General features: G+C 36.6%; 1 protein-coding gene across 16 annotated transcripts in view; it reads left to right on the top strand.

Annotated features, from left to right (window-relative positions):
• Swt1 (SWT1 RNA endoribonuclease homolog) overlaps nt 1–17,570 on the top strand; it is a 56,243-nt gene that overhangs the window by 35,839 nt on the left and 2,834 nt on the right. For 15 of the 16 annotated variants that reach the window (XM_034512771.2, XM_034512770.2, XM_076941318.1 and 12 more), the window contains 4 exons: nt 3,145–3,332; nt 7,674–7,805; nt 15,662–15,728; nt 17,340–17,404. In XM_034512771.2, the coding sequence (XP_034368662.1) occupies nt 3,145–3,332; nt 7,674–7,805; nt 15,662–15,728; nt 17,340–17,404 (452 nt within the window). Of the gene's footprint in view, nt 1–3,144; nt 3,333–7,673; nt 7,806–15,661; nt 15,732–17,339; nt 17,405–17,570 lie in introns of those variants that run through there. The other variant, XR_013112869.1, reaches the window with a different exon arrangement.

Raw genomic sequence — 17,570 nt, 5'->3', positions numbered from 1 at the left:
AATTTTTTTATTATTTCCTTTATGGACAAGAGAAAGTTGTGCACACATAAAAGAGGAGTGGAGAGATGTTCCTCTTGCAGAAGATGTAGGTTCAGTTCTTAGCATTCTGGCTTACTACAATCCTTAAATTTAATTCCAGGGGGTTTGACACCATCTTTTGACCTTTTCAGGCACGAGGCATGCACCTGGTACACATATATGCATGCAGCCAAAATACTCATACACATAAAATAATTTAAGAGAAAAAAATATGGTTTTTGGATTTTTTTTTTTTTTTTTTGAGACAGGGTTGTATGTAGCCTCTGCTAGCCTCAGATTTGGTATATAGCCAAGGATAAAGTTAAGTTCTTGATCCTCTAACCTTTATCTCCTGAATACTGGGATTATAACTGAATACTATTATTCTTGTTTATGTAGTGCTGGTTATCTAATCTAGAGTATCAACTGAGATAACATTCTGAACCCTAAAAATATATTTTACTGAGAATTGTTTGTATAATTCATTTAGATTCCATACATGCCTTTTTTAAAAAAAAAGATTTATTTATTTTATCTGAGTACACAGTCACTGTCTTCAAGACACACCAGCAGAGAGCATCAAATCCCATTACAGATGGTTGTGAGCCACCATGTGGTTGCTGGGAATTGAACTCAGGACCTCTGGAAGAGCAGTCAGTGCTCTTAACCACTGAGCCATCTCTCCAACCCTTGATACATGTCTTATTTATGTCTCTAACTTAAACAATAAATACATTATTTCCAAAAATAAAATATCTTAATAGAACTTGAAAAGTAGTTTTGACTAATTAGGTATCCTAGATGAGACAATTAGCCCGATTTTTAGCTATGTATCTAAGATGGGTGGAAGTAGGAAAAGGATAAAAACATTCATGTCTTGTTAGCTTTCCAGACACCAAAAAATTTTGATGAACCACTGTTAGAATAATTCAAATCAGTTTTTTTGATTAGGTTTAGATTTCACATGTTCAGGATCCTGACCTGTGGGTTTTCTGTTGCTGTTTTGTTTTTTGCCTCTAGTACTTGTGAATCTTTAAACTTCCCTTCTTTGTAAAATAAGTACAATAATAATTCTTAGAATTTCCATAAGAATGAACAAAGTTACTGAAGGTAAATAGTGCTATGTATGTGTTTATTTTTTTTTTAAAAGCCCACTTGAATGATTATGTATGCTCTTGATTTAAGAGCCAGAGCAAAGGAGGAATATGTAAATGTTTAATTTTAAATGTTTATGGTAATTAAAACAGTTACCTGGGTTGTAGATATTGCTCAGTGGGAGAGCTTGCTTATGGACAGAGAGTCCTGAGTTCCATCCCAACACTGCCACAAACGTTAATTTCAGGAAAGAAAATACAGGTCCATTATTTATGTTTATTAAGTTCCTAATTTAATATAAACAGACAAAATGAGATCATCTCTTTTTGCTTTCTGCCCCACAAAATAGAGAATGGTAAAACCTGTGCACTTGGAATGGGCTTGTAACCTCCTTTGTATACTGCTGAGAATCAAAACTTTCTTAGGCATCTTACCATCTTGCATAAGTTTTTAAATTTTTCTATTTCTTTATTTCCTTTACTTAGGAATCTGAAGTTTCTTTCTGTTTCATAGGGTTTCGGTTCTATGTCATAGTACTGGGTGTTCATGAGAATTTAGTGAGCTAATATAAAACCTTTAAAGATCTGTATACAGCATGTCTGTATAAATAGTAACAGTTACTATTTATAGTGTTAGACATTTTGTTTACAAGACATTTTATGTCTTACATAAAATTAGTAAGACATGAAGTTTGAGTTACTGATGAACCAATCCTTTTATTAATGTGGAAACTTAACCCTAGGGAAATAAAGTATTGTTTTGTGTTGGCCAACTCTTCTTAGGCATTGGGGTCAGCCTTAAAGTATGGTTAATATATCCAGTGAGACTCCATTGGAGAAAACTAATTTTGCCTTTATATGTAGGTATTAGTTGCAAATAGCTTCTTGGTTAGGCTTGAGAGCCTCTGTCCACTCTATCCTCTTAGTGCTCAGACCTCATCTGTCTTGAACCTGTGTGTGTGCTGCCAGTGTCTCTGAATTCATGTGCTTCAGTCTTGTGTCTGCAAGACAGTTTCTTTGGGGTAATATATCAACTCTGACCCTTAAAGTTATTCCATTTCCTCTTCCACATAGATCCTTGAGCCTCGAGGGAAGGGCTTTGATGATGAAATCCCATTCAGGACCGAGTACTTGAAAGTTTCTCACTCTCTGCACATTGTCCAGTTGTGGGTCTCTGTTAGGTCCCATCTAGTGCAAGAAGAAGCATCTCTGATGAGAGCTGAGCAAGGCCCTAAACTATGGGTACAGCTGTCTGCCATTAAGCATCATTTTATTGTTGTTCTTTTAGCAGAATAATAGTACTAGGTTTTCTCTAGACCCATAGCCTATCTAGTCTCGGGTTCTTGACCACTTTAGTAGTATCAGAGATGGGTTCCATCTTAAAAGTGGGCTTTAAATCCAATCAGAAAGTAGTTGGTTATTCCGATAACATTTGTGTCACTATTATGCCAGTATATTGTGACTGGGAAATACTGATGACCTTTCTCTTCTGCTAGCATGTAGTGTACCTCCAGTACCTCAAATACTAGTCACTTGTACTGAAGGCTCTAGTTAGGCACCAGTTCACCTTCTCTATGTTCTGTGGTTCTATGTGAATGCTGTCTTTAGCAGTAGGGCCTTACCATTGTTGTAGAGGATAACTAATAGCCTTGGCAATTCCCATGGGGCTCCTTTGACCAACAGTTGAACAAGATATAATTCATTCCTGGCATTGGAGATTTTACATGGTGACATAACATGTTTATAGCAGTATTGCCTCCCCAGTGATTTGGTGACTCCGTTTAGATTCCTTTCATATATGTACGTTTGAGGAAGCTTCTACAGTAGTAGGTTTCTATAGATTTTTCTAAGTTGAGCACATTTGATTTAAATAGAAAAGGAAAATATTTTTTCTAAGTCTAATGCTTTTGTAGGAATATTCTGTACATATGAAAGAAAAAGAATAGCCAGCATGTCTGAAAAACTGGAATCTGTGTTTCCTCAGTTGCTAGTGCAGGATTAGAATACATTTTGTGTAATTCTTATGTCACAGGTCAAGACAAAACTTAAGCCAAATTCTTCAGAAAGCACAATGAGTAGAAAGCAGGAAGACCCTTCTTTGATGAAGCTTCATAACCAAGAAGTCACAGTTTTCTTGGATTCTCATCTTCCCCAGTTCACCAAGCATCAAGAAATCTGGTCTGTCCTGGAGAATGTTTGGACTTCAATATATCAGAACAGGTACTAAATTTCCAAGACATTCAACTTTGTCATTACAAGTTTGCTTTTTATAGGGTTTCTGTTCTTAATATTTCCTCTGAAGGTAGTGTTTGGGTTATGAGTTTATTGTGTTAGACAGTCATACCAAGGGCCTTTTGTCAGATTGATACATTAGAAATATTTATGTTTAAATAGGGGTAAATATCAGAATTACCTGGAAACGTTTAAAGTTTCTATATCTAAACACTATTAGAAATTTGGATTCAGTAGAAGAAAGGTAAATCTGAGAGTGCGTTAAAAAATCTCTCACAACCAATGGGTCACTTAGATTGATTGATTCAACAGTTTGGAATCTGTAATTAAACTAGAAATAACTTGAGAAAAGTTCCTTGGGTTTTAGAAAATTCATATAAAAGTTTTAAAGGTGGATAAATACTGTTGTTTAAAAGGGTAGATAAACTAAGGGTACCTTAGTATGTAAACATAAAACACTGAATTTAGAATTCTGAAATGAAGAACTATAGAGATCATTCTTGGTTAATTTTCATTTTATATTTATGTCTATGTGGGTGTGGTGGTGTCACAGTGTGAAGGTCAGAGGACAGTTTGCAGAAGTGGGTTCTTTCCCTCTACTGTGTGATTTCCAGTGATCAAACTCAGATCATTAGGCTTAGCAGCAAGTATCTTTACCTGTTAAGCCATTTTGCTACCTTTCTCTCTTTTTTTTTCCCCCAGTGTTTAGGACCAGTTGTATTTTAGACAGATGTTCTGACACTGGGCTACATTCTCTTTGAGTAATTTTTCAAATAAGGTGCTGTTAGACTAGCTTACATAACTTAAAGCCACTGATTTTAGAATAGATAAGCACACTTTTCCTCAAGCCCATTTTCTTTATATAATTAATTGACCAGGTAATACGACTTTGGTTCAAGGTCCAGTGTGACTATTATTTTGGATTAAGATCATCTATTTGTTTTAAAAAGTATCAGAGTATATTGGCAGTCTACTGAAATATCTATTGTCAGTTGTCTGTTACAGCATGGGCTATTAGGAGCTCATTTTTTATTTATTTACTTATATATCCAATTACTTAAAAATTTTATGCAAGCGTATCTCATCTGTCTTCCCTTTTCTCTACCCATCTATCTTTGTTCTTGGAGCTTTTTTTGTCTCCTTGACTGTAATTATTTTTCAACAAATTTATGTCCTGCTATTTTGCTTTCTTACCCATTATACTAAAAAGATAAGTGCAGCTGTGTGAACTGAAGATTATATTACAGATTTAATAATTTTTTATGAATTTAATAATTTTTTATGTTTGTTTTACTAGTCAAAATATTTTTGATATTTTGGCTAATCAGATATTCTTGTTTACAGAAAATGACCATATATAGGAAGTAGGAATGACTGCTTTAAATACAAAACCATATCTAAAACATAGGCATTGATCTATAATATTCATGCATTTGTATTGCATGCTAGAGCGCTCTGTGCTATTTCTGGATAATTGACTTAATATCAGTAAGTAACAATGTTTATATTACCATAACAATACATATTTATTTAGCCTAGTTTTTTTTCCACTAGTCTAGTTGTATACCAGAATTGCAGTGGAACTCATTGAATATAATTCTTTAATATAAAAATGTTCATTTGGAGGTCTGGTAAGTATTCTTACACAAAGTTAGTAAGAACACGTTTGTGGTTACTGTTATCAACTTGGCAGAACCCAGAAACATCTGGGTGATGGGCCTTTGGGTGTGCCTGTTGAGTATTATCTTGATTGCTTAATTGAGGTGGAAAGATCTGCCAGCTGTGGACAGCACCATTTCCTGCCTGGGTTCTGGATGTCTGAAGTACAGGGAGCTGAGCAGCAGCGTGCATTCATCTCTTCCTCTCTGCTCTTCACTGTGTGTGCGTGTGACTAGCCACCTCAAGCTCCTGCAGCTTAATCCTCTACCATGAATTGGGAACTAAAGTAAACTCTTTCCTGCTTAAATTGCTTTTGCCAGAGTATTTTATTACAGCAATATAGGAAAAAAAAAAAAACAGATAAGTTCTTATGCACAAACTATAAATGCCATCATTTTTGTGGCTTGATAATAATGCAGTTTTGAACTTACATTAGGTCAAGTTTTTGTTGTCTATTTATGAGGAAATTGGATGTTGAGTGCTACTGCTAATTCAGGTCAAAAAAATAATCTTTTATCTGGGCATAGTGATACAGTCTTGTTATCCTACTGTTCAGAAGGATGAGATAGAATAGTTGTGGCTTGGAGGCCAGCCTGGGCTACATAAGATCCTGTCTTGAAAACAACAAAACAAAGCAAGGCTTTCCTGAGATTTATCATTCAAGTTTCTGAGGCACTTGTTTAAATGTGTATGTTTGAGTTTACAAAATGATTTATAAGCGCAATTTCTTTTTACCTTTGCCATTACTGTTCTCAGTGACTCAGAATTCATGTGCTCACAAAAACAAGAAACTGCTTTTGGCAGTTGATAATTGTCTATAAACTGACTACTTAGCCAGTTGAATAGTTTACTTCATAATGTTGAAGCTAATGAGTCTGACAGTATATTGCAGCTTTTATACATAACTCTTGATTTGAAATGTTTCTATTCAGAACCACCTCATTATTCAGTGTGACTTTAAGAGAAGTTACATTAATAATGTTTATTTAAGCTATATTTTCACATTCTACCTTGTGTAAAAATAAACAAAAATATTTTGCTACTTTTTTTTTTTTTTTTTTTTTTTTTTGAAACATGGTCTTACTACATAGCTCTGGCAGGCCTAGAAGATCTACTTACTTGTCTCTTCCTCCTGAGTGCTGGGATAAAAAACATGGGCAACCACTTTGGTTTAGTAATTTTGCTACTTAAAACTGTACCAAAATTTCTATGGGACAATAAAGACAATGACTTTGGGAAACCATCTAGTCTTTGGGAAAGTTCATCTTAATGCAGAATCGGATCACATGATCTCTAAGGTCTACAGACTCTTAAGTTACATGACTTAGATTTTGGACTGTTTTAACACATTTGTGTTTCTCTGTTTTCTATTCCTTTCTCTCTCTCTCTCCTTCCTTTTCTCTCTCTCGCGCTCTCTCTCTCTCTCTCTCTCTCTCTCTCTCTCTCTCTCTCTCTCTCTCTTTCTTTCTTTTTCTTTCTTGAGACAAGCTCTCTTATGCAGTCCTCTATGTAGACAAGGCTGACCTCAAGCTCACAGAGATCTTCCTTCCTCTACTTCCGAATGCTGTTTTCACCATGCATGCCACCATGCTCAGCTTTATGTGTTTTTTTAATGCTGTTATGTAAAAGGTATTGTAGTTAGTGTTAACGTTCTGTAGGTCCACCTTTGCTTCTAGGCATATGAATAGTTTCCCAGAGGTACCATAATGAATCACCATAAAACTACATATCTTAAAGCAGTAACCATTTGAGAACTGTTATGAATGCCCGAAACTGGAAAAGCAGAAGACTGGAGGGAGTGCTAATTGAGAATCTGCTCTGTGCCTTTCTGTCTTCCAGTGGTCAACCTCAATCCTTGCCTAGTAAATGCATCTCTCCAGTTTCTACTTTTGTCTTTATGGAGAGGGTATGGCCCAATCTAGTCCAGCCCTCATTTACCTTATCCGTTTACATTTGCCAGAGCCCTGTTTCAAATGAGATCTGTACTGAGGCTTTACATCAGTAGTTCTCAACCTGTCTGCTACTGCCTCCCAAGTGCTAGGATTAAAGCATGCAGCACAGTACCTAGTCTTATTTTTTATCTATATATAGCATAAATATTTTTAAAATCTTAGTATTTTATTAAGTAGACATTAAAGGTTTCACTGATTATTTAAATTATTAATTTACAAGGATAATCTTCCAGCTTTTTGTTTAATTAGATACATAATTCATTTTGTTTATATTCTTGAGTACTGACTTGAATATATGTTAATAATATTGCTTCCCCTCTATCTTTTTGGCCTTTTAGAGTGAAATGTACCTTTTTTATTCTTTTAAATCTGTACGATGTGTGGCCTAGATCTGTTGTGTGGCTATTATCCCAGACTTCTTTCATGTCATTGTCTTTTATTTCTAACTTATATAGGTAAACATTACACAAGATTAGTCATATTATTACTTTTTTTTTGGTTTTTTCGAGACAGGGTTTCTCTGTATAGCCTTGGCTGTCCTGGAACTCACTCTGTAGCCCAGGCTGGCCTCAAACTAAGATCCACCTGCCTCTGTCTCCCAAGTGCTGGGATTAAAGGCATGCGCCACTACCGCCTGACATATTATTACGTTTTTACATGTCATCAATGAAAACAGCTATAAGTACTAAGTGAGTACATCCTTTGTTTTTTTTTTTAGCACAGATGTATTTCAAACACTGGATTCAAGTTCAACCCTGACAAATTCAAAAATAGCATCATTTGAAGAAGCTTTTATATATCTTCAAAAGTTAATGGTGGCTGTGAAGGATATTCTTGAAGGAATTCAAAGGTAAACATTGTATTAAATTTTATAGTTCTATATTTATCATCCTAATTTAGATCTGTTAAAAGTCTACCAGCAAGTTATAAACTATTGGATTTTTATGAGACAGAGTCTCTAATTCAGCTCTGGATGGTCAGGTGTGGACCAGGCTGGTCTCAAACTCAAAGAGATCTGCCTATCTCTGTCTCCTGAGTGCTAGGATTGATGGCGTATGGCACTGCACCTAATAGATGATTGGCTTTTAGATTTGCCTTTCTCTCTTTTCTGTAGATAATATGGATTTCTAGTTTAGAACACAAAATGTTTCTACCTTTTCCTTTTATAGGAAAAAAAAAAATACTAGACACTCCCTTCCTGAAGAGTTTTGTTTTGTTTTATGTTACAGCTTCTGGGACAGTGCCAGGCACATTTGCTCACAGAAGAAATATGTCAACTATCATTGCTCCTCTAAAAGAAATTAATTAATTTTTGACAGAATCTAATTTCTCAGATACAGTTTCATAATACAACAAACTGAAATACAGTGTGAGAGGCAATATGGTCTTACGATTGTTGGAATTTTATACATGTGTGATTTAAATATTTGTCATATTTAGGAAATAATAGTTTTTCCTTTTATAGCTTTTTAAAATTCATCTCATTATTAATATTTAAAGGATATTTTATCTCATTTTGGACCATAGTTTGTTTAAATGGTTTTTAGGATAAGCAGTTATCAAAGTCTTACCAATGGCAGATCCTAACATGAGTCAAATACAGTCTCTATATACAATAAATCCTTTAACTTCAAGTAATAAGAATAATAAATACTAAAGTGCTATTGCTCACGTTGCATGTATAAAACCATGCTTTACAACACCTTGAAGAAAGCAAGGATATAAACTTTGTCTTCAATCACTTGATGCTTGCTGAGCACCAGCTGGGGTTGACATTATACTAGGTACCAGGGAACGGAAGGTGAATACAGTGCAACCTCAGACTCCAACATGGAAACAGTCATGTTAAAGATACAGTAGTAGCTGGAGTGGGGTTAGGGGTGGTGCATGTCATTAATCCTAGCAATTGGGAGGCAGAGGCAGGTAGAATTCCAGGCCAGCATGGTCTACAAAGGGAGTTCTAGGACAGCCATAGCTATACAGAGAAACTCAGTCTCATAACAACAACAATAAAAGATGCAGTAGTGCCCTCTTATGTGCTGAATGTGCATCTCAGTATTACTAGAGCTTTCCTGAAAGTACAAATAACTGAGTGTGACACATACTGTGTCTTTTTATATATAATCAATAATGAAATTTAATTTATAAATTAAGCATATGTAAGAGTTCCTTGACAGAAGTGTTTCTGATCAAAATAACTTGGGAAATATTGCATAATATATTACCTCTTGAAATCATTTTACATCTGCTAGCATATTAATTGCTTTATAAAGTTAAGCTGTAGATTGTTTGAAAGTAATACTAGTATTTGAGAGGCTGGGTCAAGAGGATTTCAACTTCGAGATGAGATTGGGATACATCCTGAATTTAAGACAAGCATGGGCTATGTCAGGAGACCCTGTCTCAAGGGAAGATATAAATAAGAAGCATATTCTTCAGTGTTTTATAAATTATTATGCTTTGAAAATGAGGAATTGGTATCGTTAACCAGCTCTATGATTTGTTTGTAAGAGAACTTGTTAAAAATGCAATCTTGCCAGGCGGTGGTGGCGCACGCCTTTAATCCCAGCACTTGGGAGGCAGAGGCAGGCGGATTTCTGAGTTCAAGGCCAGCCTGGTCTACAGAGTGAGTTCCAGGACAGCCAGGGCTACACAGAGAAACCCTGTCTCAAAAATACCAAAAAAAAAAAAAAAATGCAATCTTAGGGGTTGGAGAGATGGCTCAGCAGTTAAGAGTACTTACTGACTGTTCTTTCCGAGTTTCTGAGTTCAATTCCCAGCAACCACATGGTGGCCCATAACCATCTGATCTGATGTCCTCTTCTGGTGTATCTGAAGACAGCAACAGTGTACTCACATACGTAATATAAATAAATACATCTTTAAAAAATTACGATCTATAAAAAATGTCTTAATCTAAACTTACTTAAATAAGAGTATCCATACTTATTTTATATTTTATATTTATATTTTATACATAAAAGAAGTTATATTTTTAGTAAGTTTTCCAGAGGATTTGTGTATAAGTAGTTAGGAAATTCTCTGCAATTGTACATTTTGGCCTTTTTAAAAAAAATCTTTTGAGCTACAAGTAGACATGAATAAAAAGTATACTACTTATCATTCATTGATCACAAAGAAACTACCAAAATTACAAAGTTCTGTTTTGTTCCTTTTTTTTTTTTTTTTTTTTTTTTTTTTTTTTGAGACAGGATTTCAATATGTATCCCACCCTGGCCTTGAACTCATGTATGTATGCATATTTGTTTCTTGACAATGCTTTTTGAGTGCTTGAGTTATGGGCATAGTGGTCTGGCATAAGTTGTCATCATTATTATCTCATTATTGTATTTCTTTTATTTGTATGAGTATTTTGCCTGCATGTAAGTTATGTGGGTGCCTGATGGTCATGCAGGCTAGAAGAGGACTTCCAATTCCCTGGCACTGGAGTTTTAGAGAGTTGTGAGCTGCCATTCGGGTATTGGGACTTGAATTTGGCTCCTCTGCCAAGAGCAGTCAATCAGTGCTCCTAACCAGTGAGCTGTCCAATATGCATTCAAATTCTTTAGACATCTGGATGAAAACTAAAGGGCTGGAGAGATGGCTCAGCGATTAAGAGCTCTTGCTATTATTATAGGGGACCTTGGTTTGGCCCCTAGTACCTACAGGACAGCTCATAATCATCTGTAGGTAACCCTTTTTCCAGGGGATCTAGTGCCCTCTTCTGGTCTCTTCAGATACCAGGAATGCTTATGGTTCACATACATAAATACAGATGAAACAATTTTTTAAAAAAGAATAAATAAAAATTTAATAATTATATAAAATATAATTATATATTTTATACATTTTGGCAACTAGACATACAGTGCTTAAAATATTCCTATAATCAGCATCCAGTTAAGTCAGATAAGCCTAGTTAGCTAAGTTTAGTGGTACACACCTGTAATTCCAGTACTTGGGAAGCTGAGGCAGGACCATGACAAGTTCAAGGCCATTCTAGGCTGCTTAGCAAGACTTTTAAATTTAAAAAAAATTTTTTTAAAAAAGAAATGTTTTAACTTTTCTTTTAAATAATAGGGATGGATTAAATTAAACATAAATGATAGTTTTATAATGATTGAAATTCATTATCGTTCATTTTTATTAAAGTGGCTTAGTTTCATTTTGTTCATTTTCAGATACCTGCTCAATGACACCTTTTAGCTTTATTTATTTCCCTTTTTCTTAAAAGCAGTACACTATATGGTGCTTATCTACAATAAGATGGCCTGATCAGCTGGGCGGTGGTGGTGCTGGGCGGTAGTGGCGCAGGCCTTTAATCCCAGCACTTGGGAGGCAGAGGCAGGTGGATTTCTGAGTTCGAGCCCAGCCTGCTCTACAGAGTGAGTTCCAGGACAGCCAGGGCTACACACAGAAACCCTGTCTCGAAAAACCTAAAAAAAAAAAAAAATGTGGCCTGATCAGCATGACCTTAAGTTAAAGAGGCAAATGAAGATGAAGCTTGGGTTCTAGTTCCAGATTTATCCCTTACAATCTGACTACTCTCTGTCAGTTTTTATTAGATATAAATCCTCATGCTACTTTCAAATGCATACTGAAATACTTTGAAGTTACAGAGGTTAGTTATCTTTTTCCTTAAACCTATTAGTATAGCAATGACTACCCCTGTGGGGAGCCAACAGAAGGCGGCTATCATCCTTGCAGCCATCTTGAGCCAAATACCCTGAAAAGAGACTTGATTACATCAGCCTGCAACAGCTGAGCACACTCTGATAACATCTTGCTTTAGATACCCAGGATTTTCCCTTGGGTGTGTGAGACTTAAAGGTGTGTGGCTTAAGGGCATGACTTAGAGATCAGATTTAGAGACAAGGCCTAAGGGCATGACTTAAAGGCGTGACTTACAGGCGTGGCTTAGAAGTGAGACATATAAAAGAGGCATATAAGAGGCAGACAGAAGAGAAGACAGAGAATCAGACACTTCAGAGAGTACAACTTGGAACTAGGAATTAGGTTAGAGAGAACAACTTAGTTATTAGACATTAGGCACTTGGCACTTGGAAGAAGAAACTTGGAACTTGGAGGCGCTAGGGACTAGGAACTAGAGACTAGGAACTCAAGACTTGGGCCTTGGACTAGGAAGAGAGACCAAAGAATAAATGGGATTGAATCATACTCTGTCTGGTCTCCATTCCTCGTGTCCGTCCTCTCTCTCTTGCTGAACCCGACCGGTGGACCGGAGCTGCTTGGGACAGTGCAGGACAATTGAGCCCCCAAGGCTTTTGACAGTGCAAGTTCCAACACTGACAGAATGGTCCGAGACACTTGGGCCCCCAAACGTGGGGCAGCTGGGGCCGCAACATATCCCTGCCTGTTGCTTGGGAGACCAGTGTTGGGTCTGGACAGGGAGGACATCCTTCTTTGCCAGGCATGGTGGTGCATGCTTTAATCTCAATACCGAGAAGACAGAGGTAAAGAAAGAAAATTGTGTAAGGCTGAAAAAACATACCAGTGTTGCCGATTCTTGTGCTTTTTAGGAGGGTTGGAAAGGAAATTGAATTACCTTATTTGCAATTGACTTAGTAACTGGTTTTCTTTTTTATTAGAGCAACATACATAATTCTTTTTATATAAACAAAAGTGTTTAAGGTGGTTTTTAAAAAGCAGTACTGTCTATTACCATTTTTTTACATTTGTTAATAGTCTAGATTGAGTAACATTTTTGCTGTGATAAGAGTTGAAATCCAGAGCCTTATACATTTTGGACAGTCACTCTACCATTGTGCTACATTCTTAGTTCAAAACAGTTACTTTTATGAGCACAAAACCTTTTGTGTAGTAAATAAAGATGACAAAGTTTTGTTTAGAGTGAAAAAATTAATTGTGGGGTTGGATTAAAAATTCTAAAAATCAGGTATGTTCTACTTTTAATAGAGGATTGTTAAATATATACATTTACTTTGTGCTTATATGATATCCCTACAAAATTAATAAAGCAGGTCTTTACAGATGCACTTTAGGGTACACTATAAATGTACATAGCTTAAAATGGGAACTGAATACTCAAAGCACCAGTGCAAGTGTTCTAGGTATGTTTTTGTGTCTATAAAATAGACAACAAGAGTGGTGGCACATGTTGATAATTCCCAGCACTGTGGGGAGCACAAGGATCAAAATTTCAGGGCCAGCTTAGACTACATGAGAAGACCCTATCTTAACAAAGTCCTAGAAGAAAGATAGGAAGGAAGAGAGGGAGGGAAAAGAAAGAAGAAAAGAGAGGGAGGTAAGAGAGAGAGAGTGAGCGAGTGATGAGTTTCTGCTAAGTTAGAAACCAAGGACAGGTCCAGTGGTGGTGCATACCTTTAGTCCCAGCACTTGGGAAGCAGAGGCAGGCAGATTTCTGAGTTCTAGGACAGCCAGGGTTACATGGAGAAACAGAGAAAGAGACAGAGTCAGCCATATGGAAAGAGGAACCAAGGACAGGAGGGAGAGTGAGGGTGAGAATTGCAACCTGTTTAGCTCAATGTTTATGTTTTACTTCTATAAATAAGATTGAAATGACCAAAAAAATTATACCCTAGCCAGACAGAGCTGACACAAACCTTTAGTCCCAGTACTTAGGAGGCAAAGGCAGGTGAATCTCTTGAGTTTGAGGCCAATCTGGTGTACCAAGTGAGTTCCAGAATAGCCAGGGCTAAACAGAGAAACCTTGTCTCAAGAAAAACAACAACAACAAAAATCTATGCTATTTGAGGATGACAAGATGGCCTAGCAGATAAAGGTGCTTACTGCACAAGCTTGATGATGTCAGTTTGGTCCCTAGAAACCACATAACAATGGAAGGAGAGAACCAGTTCCACAAAGTCATCTTCTAAGTCTGCTTGGTTTTATATGTAAACTACACATCTGTTTTCGTGAGTTTTAGTTTTGTGCCTGTAGTAACTTTAAATGAAGTATTTGAAATGTTTTCTTAGTTCAGTAGCCTAGGCAGAAGAGGAAAAGAGGGAGAAACAGGCAATTTTTTTTTTTATTAAAGAAAACATGACACATTTCTGTGCACGTGCGTGTGTGCGTGCATGCGTGCGACAGAGGTTTTTGTTGGGGTGCCTTCTGCAGTTGTTTTCGTCATCTTATTTGAGACAGGGTCTTTAACTGAACCTGGAGATGGAGATTTTGACTAGATTGGCTGGTCAGTCAGCCCCAGAACCTATCTGTTTATACCTTCTAGCACTGAGGTGACAGATGTGCGGTGCTAATAAACTAGATTCAGATCATAATGTTTGCTTGTGCAGTAAGCAGCCTTACCTTTTGAACCATTTTCCCAGACCTTGAGGCTGTCTCTTAAGTTTAGATGGCTTTTTTTTTTTTCTGTTCTTTTTCTTTTTAAGTTATATTTAGTTGTAGGAACAAATAATAACTAACAAATTTGACTATGTAGGCCTAACCATAAAATATGATTTTAAAAAATTAAACCTGTTCTTGGTTTTAAGAAAAGATAGTTCCTATTAGTTGTTTTAAAACCTCTACTACATCTTACAGTTTTGGTTTGAAATACCTTGTAATATAAGCGCATTTCTCACCCCCGCACCCCCCACCCCCCGTGTGTGTGTGTGGGGGTATATTTGCACATGTGTGCAGATATCTCCACCTGTACATGTATGTGGAAGCCAGAGGAGGATGGCACAGTTTTGTTCTGTCCCTCTCTGCCTTACTTCTTTAAGGTAGACACTCCTGAAGCTAGGCTGGTGCTAAGCTGGCAGACAGCAAGCTTTAGTGAGTACCTCCACCCCTCTACCTCTCACAGCACTGGGGTATACTATTCCTGTGGTACTAGGGATGCAAATTTATGTTCTTGTGTTTGTGTTGCAAGTGTTCTCTCACCCACTGAGCAAACAATTACAGACACAAGATCTGAGATTTCTGTATTTCTTGTATGATTTTATGAAATTTCCAAAAGTTAATTGTCTATTAGTCTCTTGCCCAATTTTTTTCAAATGGGGATCAAATCTAGGGCCTTGCATAAGTCCTACTCCATTTTAACATTTGAAAAGGCCATGTCCATCCACAGACAGGTCCACCATTTCTTAATAAGGAGGGCTATAATCACAGCATCTTTTCAGATCCACTGGTGCTTACTCACTTTTACATTTAAATTTTTATTTATTTTATTAGCAAATATTTTTGACTTACTAATTGGGATATTGGGATAGCTGACCTCTTTAGTGTAAGCAAGATTATTTATAAAAGCTCTTCTTTCAGTTGGCACAGTTTGGTGGCTCATAGTCATAATCAGGGAACTGAGGCAGGAAGAGCAGCAGCTTGAAGTCAGACTGGTTTGTACTACCAGACCCTGTCTGTAAAAAGAAGGATCAGTTGGCACAGTGACAGCACTTCGGCCTACTTGTATCTAGAGTCTGCTAGTTTGTTGAAACAAAACATTTTATTAGTGACCTAAGTTAGAGGGATTTACTCATTGAGGATTGACCTACTTTATTCATGGTGTATCTTTTCTACTTCTAGATCAGTGGTTCTCAACTTTCCTAATGCAGTGACCTTTTAAAACAGTTCTTCATGTTGTCCTTTGAATAAACTTGATAAACATGAATGACATGTATAAGTTTGAAGGAGAAAATTTAAGATTTGTTTAAAATTAATTTTCATGGTCTGTTAATTTATTATTAATTAATTTGTTTATTTATTTAGGATTTTGGCTCCTAATAGTAATTACCAAGATGTTGAGACTCTCTATAACTTCCTAATCAAGTATGAGGTATGAAAAGTATTTATATATTATTCATATAATATTTATATATTGTTTGGATATAAATAATATAAGATTGCTATTGATATTTTCTTTAAATGATTTTTTTATTTTGAGCCAGGATCTTGCTGTCTTGTATAGGCTGGCCTAAATTAAAGTTTCTGATTGTCATAAAAATTTGCCAATAACATGTTTTCTTACTTGTTTAAAAAAAAATATATATATATATACACACACACACACACACACATATACGCATAGTATATATTTTAGATATACAAGGAAAGCTGGCCCTACCCCTTGCCAGCATAGGCACTTGGGTGAGCTGCCCTTGGGCAGTGCTGGAGAGCTGGCAGACTGAAAAACTCAGCTACTACCCAGGCCCAGATCCAGGGCTTTTGAAGTGGCGCACCCCAACATCTATCCCATCTATGAACACTACTGGAGCTTGTCAAGGGGCCAGTCCTGCAGATCTAAAGCTGCAGGACTCCATGACACAGGGCAACAATGGGCTGAGAGGAGTTCCAGTGTAGATCCAGTATTGATAGTGTAGCAGAAGCCAGAGGCCTTGAAACAGACTAGTGACTCATTGCACATAAATAAAATATCATCTGCATTAGTAGTAGTGAGATGCCTCGGCTGGCAAAAGCACTTGCTGTGCAAGCCTGGTGATGTGAGTTTCATACCTGGAATCCAGTGACTCCGATTTGTCCTCTGACCCTGACACTTACACATGGCATAAATGCACCACACTAACATACACACCCACATACTAATGACAAAGTAACATTTCAAAAAAGAAAAGATTTTTTTCATTTTTAGTTTCAGGTGTGCAACAATTTGAATGATAGACTGTTACATTTATTTATGGTTTTATAAATTACATCTCTGGGTTGTAACAGATTTTTTAAAAAACAAATTTTCAGAAAATGTCCATGGACTAGGGAATAACTCTAAGGTAGGGCATTTGTTTAGCATGCATGAAGCTCTGAGTGTAATTCCTAGAGCCATAGGAAGTGGGGAGGGAGGAAGAAAAGGAATAAATGAATGAATCAATGAATGAATGTGAGTGAGTGAAGGGAAGAGGGACAGAAATACCTGCAACTCAAACCTTTTCCTAAATCAGACCTTTTTTCAAATTTTTACTTATTTATTTTATTTATATGAGCACACTGTAGCTTTCTTCAGACACACCAGAAGAGAGCATCAGACCCCATTACAGATGGTTGTGAGCCACCATGTGGTTGCTGGGAATTGAACTCAGGTCCTCAGAAGAGCAATGCTCTTAACTGCTGAGCCATCTATCCAGCCCTCAATAGCTTATAGAAGTATTTTTTTCTGTCCAGTTGAATGCCAGAATAATCTGCTTTCAAATAAAATTGTACTACATTCAGGTCCACTCATTTCTACTATTTCTAATTCAATGAATAGATGAGTTGTAGAAAGAGGACTAAAGTTTGCACAGAGTGTGGTGTTAACATTGTAGTCACTGGTTCAGTTGTCTTTTAGTTACTGAAGAGCTGAGATTCTGTTCTCAGGATATGCCCCACTGTGGTTATACTTTCATTGCTCATTCAGTTTATCTTATCTCCTTAATAACTGTACTTTGGTTCTTTTCAGGTAAACAAAAGTGTCACATTTACTGCCCAGGAACTTTATGATTGTGTTTCTCAGACTGAGTATCGGTAAGCACATCTATATGTAGATAATAAGATATCTACAACAAACTTTTACCCTGTTTGCTATCACTGTGGGAGAGTGAAGCCATTTTTTATGGTATGTGAGTGAGTGTGTGTGTGTGTGTGTGTGTGTGTGTGTTAACATGCATGTAAAAGCTTGTAGAGGCCAGCA

Source organism: Arvicanthis niloticus, chromosome 10 (genome assembly GCF_011762505.2).
Source record: "Arvicanthis niloticus isolate mArvNil1 chromosome 10, mArvNil1.pat.X, whole genome shotgun sequence".
In the NCBI taxonomy this organism is placed as follows: domain Eukaryota; kingdom Metazoa; phylum Chordata; class Mammalia; order Rodentia; family Muridae; genus Arvicanthis; species Arvicanthis niloticus.
The sequence above is the reverse complement of the archived record's forward strand: the minus strand, read 5'-3'. Positions and strand labels throughout refer to the sequence as shown.